Raw genomic sequence first — 11,351 nt, forward strand, 5'->3', positions numbered from 1 at the left:
ATCACAGGTGTGAGCCACCCTGCCCAGCCTGTTTTATTATTTCTATTTGTTTATTCTCCTAAACTATAGGCTCCTTAGGTTTAGGTACTTGCTTTGCTCATTTAGATTTCTCAGTATCCAGGAATCAGATATGTGATAATTGTAACAGGAAGGAGAGTAAGACTGATACGGGCCGGGCGCGGTGGCTCACGCCTGTAATCCCAGCACTTTGGGAGGCCGAGGCGGGCAGATCACAAGGTCAGGAGATCGAGACCACGGTGAAACCCCGTCTCTACTAAAAATACAAAAAATTAGCCGGGCGCGGTTGTGGGCGCCTGTAGTCCCAGCTACTCGGGAGGCTGAGGCAGGAGAATGGCGTGAACCCGGGAGGTGGAGCTTGCAGTGAGCCGAGATCGCGCCACTGCACTCCAGCCTGGGCGACAGAGCGAGACTCCGTCTCAAAAAAAAAAAAAAAAAAAAAAAAAAAAAAAAAAAAAAAAAAGACTGATACGGGACGGGATGAATGAGTGGAGCCTTGGAGTAGGATTTTGCTAGATTGAAATAGAGTATAGGGGCTGGGCACAGCTGCTCACACCTGTAATTCCAATACTTTGGGATGCCAAGGCGGGTGGATCACCTGAGGTCAGGAGTTTGAGACCAGCCTGACCAATATGGTGAAACCCCATCTATACTAAATACAAAAAAGATTAGCTGGGCATGGTGGCGCATGCCTGCAATCCCAGCTACTTGGGAGGCTGAAGGCAGGAGAATTGGTTAAACCTGGGAAGCAGAGGTTGCAGTGAGCCGAGATTGCGCCATTGCACTCTAGCCTGGGCAACAGAGTGAAACTCTGTCTCAAAAATAAAATAAAATAAAATAAAATAAAAAGAAATAGAGTATAAAGGGTGGGAGTAGAAAGAGGATTCCAGTTAGAGACAACAGCATCAGCAAAATCATAGAAGCACACAGCTTCACGAGCTGGTTCAGCATGGCTGTTATGGGGAGTGGTGGGGAATGAAGCTAGAAAGGGAGACAGGAGTTTCATTATGAAGGGCTTTGAATGTCATGGAAGACTGCCCAGATCTGGGGAGTGTGGCACGTTCTGTGGAGAGACTCTGATTCATATCTCCACTCCTTTTTTTTTTTTTTTTTTGAGACAAGTCTTGCTCTGTCACCCAGCCTGGAGTGCAGTGATGCTATCTCAGCTCACTGCAACCTCTGCCTCACCGGTTCAAGCGATTCTCCTGCCTCAGCCTCCCAAGTAGCTGGGATTACAGGCGTCCACCACCACGCCTGGCGAATTTTTGTAGTTTTAGTAGAGACGGGGTTTCGCCACGTTGGCCAGGCTGGTCTTGAATTCCTAACCTCAGGTGATCTGCACATCTCAGCCTCCCAAAGTGCTGGAATTACAGGCGTGAGCCGTCGGCCTGCCAGTATCTCCATTCTTAATCTAGGGGGTGTGTCTCATTCCTGGAGCTCTTGCTGTAGTGGATAAGATCAAGCACTCTGGAGTTAGACAGATATGGGCTCCTATCTTGGCCTTTCTACTTACTGACTGTAAGTCTTCAGGTAAGTCATTAAACCTTTTGAGCCTCAGTTTACAGAACTCCCTTTCCCCATTAGATATTTATCTCCTGGAGTTGTTAGGAAGATTAAATATTTTGCATGTAAATTGCCTTCTCAGAGCTGCCCTACAAAGAGCACTCAAGAGGTACTCACTGTCATTCTGTTTAGTTTTGCTCCCTTGCCTGTAAATGCTTGTATTTTTGGTTTGGCCATATTTGTTTGGTTTGGCCATATCTGTTTGTGTCTGTCTCTAACTGCACCTCATTTGCCACCCAGCCCTGGATGTGCAGAGTCTGCCATCCTCCCTGGCTCCACCCTTCCCCGCTAACAACACTGTCCTCTACCAGAAAGTTGCAAAACCACCTTGTTTAGTGGTAAGTGCAGCTCTTAACTTCCTTTCTGCTACCCCTCCCTTCCTTTGCCCCTAATTTAGTTCTTCTTAGGTAGAGAGGATAGAAAAAACAGAAAAGAGAAAACTCAGTCTAGAGTCAGTGTAGGAGATGACTGGGGCAGACCAATCTCCCCAGTCCCCAAAAGGCTCAAGGCCAAAAGACTTGGAGGGTGTGGGGTCAGGGGTGGAGGGTACTGAGAGAAACTTCCTCACCTTCAAACTCTGAAAGTGAAAAGGTGTTACCACCCTGAAACATACCCCCGTGCTCTGGGGCCAAAGTAATTTGTTGCCATAAGCAACAGGTACATGTTAGGGCACTTACACTATGTCATGGGTGTTCTTCCCAACGAAAGACCTTGAGGGAACAGGGTGTACAGATGCTAAACAGATGTTTGTTGAAACAATGAATAAATTCTACTTTTGGATCACTTCCTAATGAAAACCCATATAATGCTAATCCCTAAAATCCTGCTTTGAGAATTCTGTCCCAATTTACCTGGCCTGGCAGCTAAATTAGAGTATAGATATTTAAGGAGAAAGAGCAAGAGCAAGGCAAGAAAGTAAATGTGGCAAAATGTTAACACTTGGTGAATCTGCATGAAAAATATTCCAATGTTCATTGATTATTTATAACTTTTCTGTAGATCAGGGTTGGGGTGGAAATAGAGCTTTAAAAAAAATTACTACATATATCTTTGGTGGCTACAGTTCCTTACCATTGCCTCTCCGATAATCATTTATTATATTTTAGTTAATTCCCTTGATTGGGGTAATTTGCATAGGGCCTGGATATTTGATATTATAAAATTTTGCTAATATTTTCTCTTAGGTGCAGTAATTTTTTGTGGTTATGTAGGAAATTTTCTTTCTTTTTTTCTTTTTCTTTCTTTTCTTTCTCTCTCTCTCTGTCTCTCTCTCTCTTTCTTTCGAGACAGAGTCTAGCTCTATTACCCAGGCTGGAGTGCAGTGGCACAATCTCAGCTTACTACAACCTTCACCTCCCAGGTTCAAGCGATTCTCCTGCCTCAGCCTCCAAGCAGCCAGGACCACACGCATGCGCCACCGCACTCAGCTAATTTTTGTATTTTTTGGTAGAGATGGGATTGCGCCACATTGGCCAGGCTGGTCTCGAACTCCTGACCTCAGGTGATCTACCCACTTCAGCCTCACAAAAGTGGTGGGATTACAGGCATGAGCCATGACGCCTGGTCGGAAATCTTTATTTTTAGGATATATGATAAAGTAAGCTTTCCTTAAAAGGTCCTAATATACTTTTTCCAGGCTTTTCTCTGACCACTCCCTGTGCTCCAGCTGAGCTGTATTTCTCACTCCAGGCTCCACGCCTTGCTTATGCTGGCATTTCTCAGCTAGAATACTCTCTGACCACTTGTCTGAAAAACTACTAATCGTCTATAATTCCTATTTCAAATTCAGCCTCCACTATAAAACCTCTCGATTCTCCCCAATCCTTTTGTACTTTGAATTCCCATAGACCTGCATCTCTCAGGTCAGTTATTTTATTATTATTTTTTTAACTAGATTGTAAGCTTTTGGCAAAGCAAGAGTGTCTCTTACCCCTAAATTCCCTGCTGGGTCCAGCCCAGTACCCTGAACAAAGGAGTTTTTCTGTAAATATTTGTTGAATTTAACCCTTTGGGATTTAAGCTGAGTAGATGTCAACAGAAGAGAAGACCAACAAAGGAGAGGTAAACAACGTCCCTTCTCAGGGGGATCTGAGAGGTTTGCCACAGAGAAATCACAAACAGATGGTGAAAGCAGTACTATAGTTGGAAACGAGAAGATGTATCATACTAAAAACACACACATTAGCCGGGCACGGTGGCTCAAGCCTGTAATCCCAGCACTTTGGGAGGCTGAGACGGGCGGATCACAAGGTCAGGAGATCGAGACCATCCTGGCTAACACGGTGAAACCCCGTCTCTACTAAAAAATACAAAAAACTAGCCGGGCGAGGTGGCGGGCGCCTGTGGTCCCAGCTACTCCGGAGGCTGAGGCAGGAGAATGGCGTAAACCCGGGAGGCGGAGCTTGCAGTGAGCTGAGATCCGGCCACTGCACTCCAGCCTGGGCGACAGAGCCAGACTCAGTCTCAAAAAAAAAAAACACACACACACACACACACACACACACACAAAATAAAGTCAGCTTAAATTCAGTCTCATGTTGAGTTTGGGCGGGAAATGGAAAACAGACCAAGAATGTTTCATCCCTATTGTATTTAATGGTCCCCAGACCTCCACTCCCAGCTTTTCAGAGGATGCCTGAACAAAAAGTTTCTCTACTCCTGAGCTTTGCTCCTCAGAGAGGATCAGGAAGTGGGGGAGGCACAGATGTGAGAGTGGCTTATCAGGAACGTTGTAAAGCAGCAGCCTCAGTGAGGTTAGGATTCAGAGGCAGGACACCTGGGTTTCAGTAACATTTCTGCTACCTACCAATCTCTTTTGAGCCTTGTTTCCTTATTTCTAAAACACAGATGTTAGTAACCTGCTTTTAAAGAGTTGAATAGATGAAGGGAGATGACATCGGTAGAATGTTGGCTCTGTAAAGGGAGAGATAATCACTTTATTTTATTTTATTTTTTTGAGACAGAGTTTCGCTCTTGTTGCCCAAGTTGGAGTACAACGGTGCGATCTCAGCTCACCACAACCTCCGCCTCCTGGGTTCAAGCGATTCTCCTGTCTCAGCCTCCTGAGTAGCTGGGATTACAGACATGCACCACCACACCTGGCTAGTTTTATATTTTTAGGAAAGACGGAGTTTCTCCATGTTGGTCAGGTTGGTCTCGAACTCCCGACCTCAGAAGATCCACCCGCCTGGGCCTCCCAAAGTGCTGGGATTACAGGTGTGAGCCACTGCACCCCGCCGATAATCACTTTTTTATATCCCTGTTTCTGGTCCATAATAGGCGCTTGATATTTGACACATATCGCTATTTGACACATTAGCTATTACTTATTATTCAGAAGATTACATCCAACTGCTTGCAGAAAAAGCAATAAGTGTTGAAAGGAATCCTTTCATTTTAGTGCAAATTTCTCCCTCTTTATCTTGCTCTCAATAACTTCCCAAGACTCAAGGACTGGCTTCAGGCTGACTGAGCTGAGCTCCCTTCCGGCATTCCAGGCCATTCCCACCTTATCCAAGTTCAACCTCTGCCTACCCTTGTGTCTAGTCTAGATTCAGAATATCTTGTTTTCTACATCAACTGGGAATTCCCCATGGCAGATTTGAGTTTGCTCCTCTTTCTCTACTTCCTCAGGGTTCAGGCCAGAAGAAGCTGAGAGGCTGGTTCTCTCTTTGGGAAGTATTTGACTCTGAGTCAAATGTGACTCCTTTTCAACTTAGTGTTCTTACCATATTGAGTTTCATCAAGAGCATCAACCCTCTCATTTTACAGGTGCAAGATCTGAAGCCCAGAGCAAAACACTATTTAGCCAAGGTTTGGAGTCTATGCTTACAAAGGAGTGAAGGCCCAAAGCAAGGTCATAGTGTTGACAAGAGGCCAGATGAAGACAAAAGATGCAAGACTGAAATACAATCAACTGTATGTCTTTTATTTTTATTTATTTATTTATTTTTATTTTTTGAGACAGAGTCTCCCTCTGTTTGAGTGTGGTGGTGTGATCACTGCTGACTGCAGTCTTGATCTCCTAGGCTCAAGCAGTCCTCCCACCTTGGCCTCCCAAAGTGCTGGAATTACAGGAGTGAGTCACTGTGCCTGGCTGGTATGTCTTTTTAAAATTACTACTATTCATGAGTGTTTTGTCTTTTAGGGCTTTTGTTTTGTTTTTTTTCAACCACAGTGTGGCCTTCTCCCCTCCAGTACCTCCTGCTCGCCTACACTGTTTCTAGCTAGACCTTCCCATAGGCCCTGCTCTCAGGTCTACCAGATTTGTAAGCCTTCAGAGAGGCTGAAACTAGGATCAAGGTGAAGTTAGGGTAAGTGAAGTAACAAAGTCTGGCAACACAAACTCTTTCCCTTTTCTTCCTCTCTTTCACATGACCTCAAATGATAGAAAAAAACCCTCCCTTCCATTGTGGTCTCTTAAAGTCAGGAGCTACATCTATATTCCATCAGTTTTCTGCTGATAAATCAACTCTGGAGAGCTGGATGCCTTTAAGCCTTCCCAGGGCTCAAACCAGTGCTCCACCTTTAGAAGATAATAGGGATATTTCAGTTGTTAAGCAGAGCTGTTCATCCAAATGCTTCTAAGTCCATCAGCTCTTAGAAAACCAAAACTTCTCCGTTGTAGAAGGTGGGTAGGCTTAATAAGGAGAGAGAAAAAAAGGCAAACCGAAACTCTCTCAGGTCCTTCTTGTCTCTCTTCCCCCGCTCTTTCTTCTGGCTGACATGTCTTCCCAAACTGCCTTGTCTACTAGAGGGTTGGTAGGTGGAGAGCAGAGGTTCAGGTTAGAAGCAAAGAAAATATTCTGGACAGGTAGAAACAAAAATGCCATCAAAATGTGTAGAGAATGTCCCCATGATCTAGATTGCCAAGCAAGTAATAGATGGGCTATCTAAATGCCAGTTCTGGGGCAGGGCTACCTGGCACTAACCAAGGACACACTCTGAACACAGATGTGGTTCATCACCCTGGGAAGTGTACTCCCCAACGCCAAAGGAAGGGTACAAGAAGCAGATTTGGGCTTCTGCTTACATCAGCCGAAACACCACCCAGAGGCCAGGCAGGGAGAGGTAGGGGGAGAACTATGCAAGATTATTCCAGCCTTCGGTGGGGGGTGCACGCTGGCATCCCGCTGCATCGCTGTCTTTGGGCAAATTGCCCTCTGAGGAAAATTACCCTTCAATTTCATCATCTGTCAAATACCAATCTTGGATTGCTAGCACAAAACTTGATACAAAGGTGGCCACCGCCGTCACTTCCTTTCTTTCACCTTTTCTGGGTCAGCCTGAGGGTTGTCGAAGGTTCTGCCAGAGACTGTTGTCTCCCCAGCTTCCCTCATCCTTGCCCAAGATCGGGTGGCGGTCTCCGACCTCTCTCCAATCTGCCAGTTTTCATGGAAGCCCACTCCTCGCTCCCGTTTCCCTGGGAGAGCGGGAGACCCTTCTCGTCAGCCCAGGCCCTTCGGGGCCCCTGAGCGCCCTGCCCACCCCTCCTGCCCGCCCGGGCTCGGCCTCGGCTCCTGTGGGCCAGACAGACGGCGAGGCCGGGCCACCTACCTTCTCCTGGGCCCTGCTGAACTTCTTCTGCACCTGCTTGGCGAAGAGGCCGGCCGCGCCGCCCGCCTTGCCCTCTGCCATCGTGCCGGCTCCCCGGGGGCCGCCGCCCTGGCCCAGCGCCCTGTGGTTTTCTGAGGCCCCCGAGGAGGAAGTGCGGGCTCCCAGCATGCCTCGCATCCGGCCCTGAGCCACTTTAGGCCGCCCCTGGCCAGCCCTGCGGCCCGCCCCGCGGCCCACCACGGTCAGCCCGAGTAGGCCGGCTCCGAGGGGCGGGGCGGGGCCTGCCCTCAGGCAGCGCTCGCTCGAGGCCAGCTTCCGAGCTCCAGCCCCTGCCAAAAACCTCGTCCTCACTGAACCAGATCCTCAGCAGTGGGCCCAGACTCGTTCGCTCCGGAAAGCCAGTTCCCATCACGCTGAGCACTGGAAAGTAACTGCAACCTCAGGGTAGAAAATGGTGTGGGTTCCACTCAGCAAGAGGACCTACCCTATCGAAAACACGTTTAGGTTCTGTGAGTATGCATGCGAGGCCGCCATGTAAAGTGCGTTTCTTGTTCCAGGTGGCGGTGTAGGCGCTAAGCCTGAACTGGTAGGGATGGAGTGCAGAAAGCGGGCAGGACACCCGATCCTGGCTTGAAAGAGAGAAACAGGCCGGACGGACGCAGTGGTTCACGCATGTAATCCCAGCACTTTGGGAGGCCGAGGCGGGTGGATCACCTGAGGTCAGGAGACCAGCCTGACCAATACGGTGAAACCCCGTCTCTACGAAAAATACAAAAGTTAACTGGGCGTGGTGGCGCACGCCTGTAGTCCCAGCTACTCGAGAGGCTGATACAGGAGAATTGTTTGAACCCGGGAGGCGGAGGTTGCAGTGAGCCGAAATCGCGCCACTGCACTCCAGCCTGGGCGACAGAGCGACACTCCATCTGAAAAAAAAAAGAAAGGGAGGAACAACTAAGCTGGAGATAGAAACAGGGTAGGGGGCTAGTTCTTAGGCAAGGGAATGATCGCATTGAAAAAAGGCTGAGGAGGATAGTATGGACGCCCGTGCCGGGGATGAAGAGCAAGTTTTTCTAGTTGGAGTACAGTGTACTGGATGGATGCAGAATGTGAGAATGTGAACACAGACAGATTGTGCAAATTGGGGTGGGGCTGTTGAGATGACAACTATTGTTTCTCTAGGGAGAAGTTCTCCAAAAAATTCCTCCCTGACCTGTTTGAGGGGATAGCTGGAGATTAGGACACTAGGCGTGGAGGAACCACGTACTCAGATTTTACAGTGCAGGTAAAATTTCTTTTTTTTTTTTTTTTTTTTTTTGAGACGGAGTCTCGCTCTGTCGCCCAGGCTGGAGTGCAGTGGCGCGATCTCGGCTCACTGCAAGCTCCGCCTCCCGGGTTCACGCCATTCTCCTGCCTCAGCCTCCCGAGTAGCTGGGACTACAGGCGCCCACAACCGCGCCCGGCTAATTTTTTGTATTTTTAGTAGAGACGGGGTTTCACTGTGGTCTCGATCTCCTGACCTTGTGATCCGCCCGCCTCGGCCTCCCAAAGTGCTGGGATTACAGGCGTGAGCCACCGCGCCCGGCAAAATTTCTTCAAGGAAGGGAAGAAGGTCAAAATAACACTTCCTAAAGAGTGGGGGGCGGGGGAGAGCTGGGGGCCTGACACAAAATTAAAGGCCCTTGTATGCTATTGTGTTCCTCTTCTTTCTCCAAAACAGTCATTACTGCACTCAAGATCAACTGTGTAGCAGGCATTGCTGGGTGTTCTGAAACCAAGGATGAATAAAATGCAATCCCTGACCTTAAGATGCTTAATCATGTCTGGCCAGGCACCATGTCTCACACCTGTAATCCCAACACTTTAGGAGGCCAGGGCAGGCAGATTGCTTGAGTCCAGGAGTTTGAGACTAGCCTGGGCAACATAGCAAGACTTTGTCTCTGCTAAAAATACAAAAATTAATTGGGCATGGTGGCACACACCTGTAGTCCCAGCTACCAGGGAGGCCGAGGTGGTAGGATCACCCGAACCAAGGGAGGTAGAGGCTGCGGTGAACCCTGATGGTGCCACTGCATTCCAGCCTGGGCAAAGTGTGAGACCCTTTCTCAGTAAATAAAAAATAAATATTAATAAATACAAATAAATACATAAATAAAGATGCTTAAAGTCTGGAGGTGGAGATAGGTGGGTAATCAGGTGATTATAATGTAATGTGCTTAATTCATTTGTAGACATGGATACAAAATTTTCTGGCAATAGGTGATTAGGGTTTGTTTGTTTGTTTGGAGACAGGGTCTTGCTTTGTTGCCCAGGCTGGAGTGCAGCAGTGCCATCAGGGCTCACTGCAGCCTCTACCTCCCAGGCCCAAGTGATCCTCTCACCTCAGCCTTCCGAGTAGCTGGGACTAAGGTGCGTGCATGCCACCACTCCTGGCTACCCAGGCTGATCTGGAACTCTTGAGCTCAAGCAATCCACCCGCCTCAGCCTCCCAAAGTGCTGGGATTACAGGTATGAACCACCGTGCCCTGCCAGGCAATTAGGGTTTATTCTGGATATTAGCTTTGGTGATGCCCTGGAAGAGGCAGGGTGACAAAAATGGGAGGTCTTGATGTTGGATGGGGAGAAGTGGGGAGAAGCATGGAGAATAGCAGTACTGCGGGAACACTGAGGGGAGATGGCAATGCTAACAGTTGTGTCACTGGCAGAAGGAGGCCAATACCTGTGTCCCTGCCAGGACTATATGGCATCCTCAGCAATGCAACCCAGCCACTGTCTCCTAAGAAACTCTGTTTAGTGCCAATATCTTGCAAACTGAAATTGATGGTCTCCAAATTATGTAGTGTTAGAGAAGAAACAACCTTTAGAAGTTAATTAGATAGGGAAATTCAGTCACAGAAAGGGCTGATGACTTGCCCACAGTCACCCAGCTCCTCAGTGGTGGAACTGTGATGGCAACAGACTCAGCCTCTTATAGCACACGGAGTGTTCTAGAGGCCTCTGCTGAGCCTGCCAATTCCAGGGTCTGTCTCAGCCAGTTTCTCCTTCTGTAATGTTTAATATCCTAGTCCCTTTTGTCTGGTCTTCAGTGATTGACATGAAAAACTGCTTCTCATCCTTTTGAGCCTTCCCCTTTCAGTTCCCCCTTTGCTTTCTCATAGGCCACTCTAACAGACTGAGCCCTGGCCAGGATACAGCAGAATTATCAGTTTCCCAGTTCTCTGTGGTTTATAGAACCCTGGATCCGGTTGCCTATTTTAGTCCCAGCCTTGAAGTGCTGATTCACACTTAGCTTGAGGCCCTATGTTGTTGTCGCCTCTTCCTTTCTGTTCTGCCTCTTCCCCTCAACCCTTTCCTTTCTTTGTTTAGTATTTTCTCTTCTGTCCTTTTTTCTATTCTTAGCTCTCCAGTCTCCTTTTTTTTTTTTTGAGACAGAATCTTACTCTGTTGCCCAGGCTGGAATGCAGTGGCGCAATCTTGGCTCACTGCAGCCTCCACCTTCCAGGCCCAAGCAATTTTCTCCAGTCTCCTTTCTAATTTGTCACTTTCTTAGTCTGCTGGTATCTGCCCTGCCTCCTAATCTTACACTTTTATCTCTGGTGTATCCTAGTAGTTGCCATCACCCAGAAACTTGGAGTGGGCACTCGTTTTAGGCACTAAAGGGGGAAACAAAAGAAGGATGAACCCACGGTCTACCTGGGAAAGTTAGGGCACATTCAGTCACTCAGGAACTTTTTTTGTTTGTTTGTTTTGAGACAGAATCTTGCTTTGTTGCCCAGGCTAGAGTGCAGTGGCACGACCTCGGCTCACTGCAACCTCTGCCTCCTGGATTCAAGTTTTCCTGCCTCAGCCTCTTGAGTAGCTGGGATTACTACGCCCAGTGGAGTACCTGCCACTACGCCCAGCTAATTTTTGTATTTTTAGTAGAGACAGGGATTCACCATCTTGGCCAGGCTGGTCTCGAACTCCTGACCTCGTGATCCACCCACCTTGGCCTCCCAAAGTGCTGGGATTACAGGCGTGAGCCACTGCAACCGGCCCACTCGGGAACTTTTTTTTTTTTTGAGATGGTCTTTCGCTCTTGTTGCCCAGACTGGAGTACAATGGTGCAATCTTGGCTCAGTGCAACCTCCACCTCCCGGGTGGAGGCGCCCACCACCACACCCAGCTAATTTTTGTATTTTTTTTAGTAGAGACGCCCACCACCACACCCAGCTAAT

At 48.1% G+C, this 11,351-nt stretch overlaps 1 protein-coding gene across 2 annotated transcripts in view; it reads right to left on the minus strand.

The window, feature by feature from the left end:
• Positions 1-7,279, minus strand: part of BIN2 (bridging integrator 2) — a 39,705-nt gene extending 32,426 nt beyond the window's left edge. For both annotated transcript variants that reach the window (XM_050748745.1, XM_050748744.1), the window contains exon 1: positions 7,138-7,279. In XM_050748745.1, the coding sequence (XP_050604702.1) occupies positions 7,138-7,218 (81 nt within the window). In that variant the 5' untranslated portion in view covers positions 7,219-7,279. The remainder of the gene's footprint in view (positions 1-7,137) is intronic.
• Between the last annotated feature and the right edge of the window lie 4,072 nt (positions 7,280-11,351).

The sequence above is a fragment of the Macaca thibetana genome, chromosome 11 (assembly GCF_024542745.1).
Source record: "Macaca thibetana thibetana isolate TM-01 chromosome 11, ASM2454274v1, whole genome shotgun sequence".
Taxonomy (NCBI): Eukaryota; Metazoa; Chordata; class Mammalia; order Primates; family Cercopithecidae; genus Macaca; species Macaca thibetana.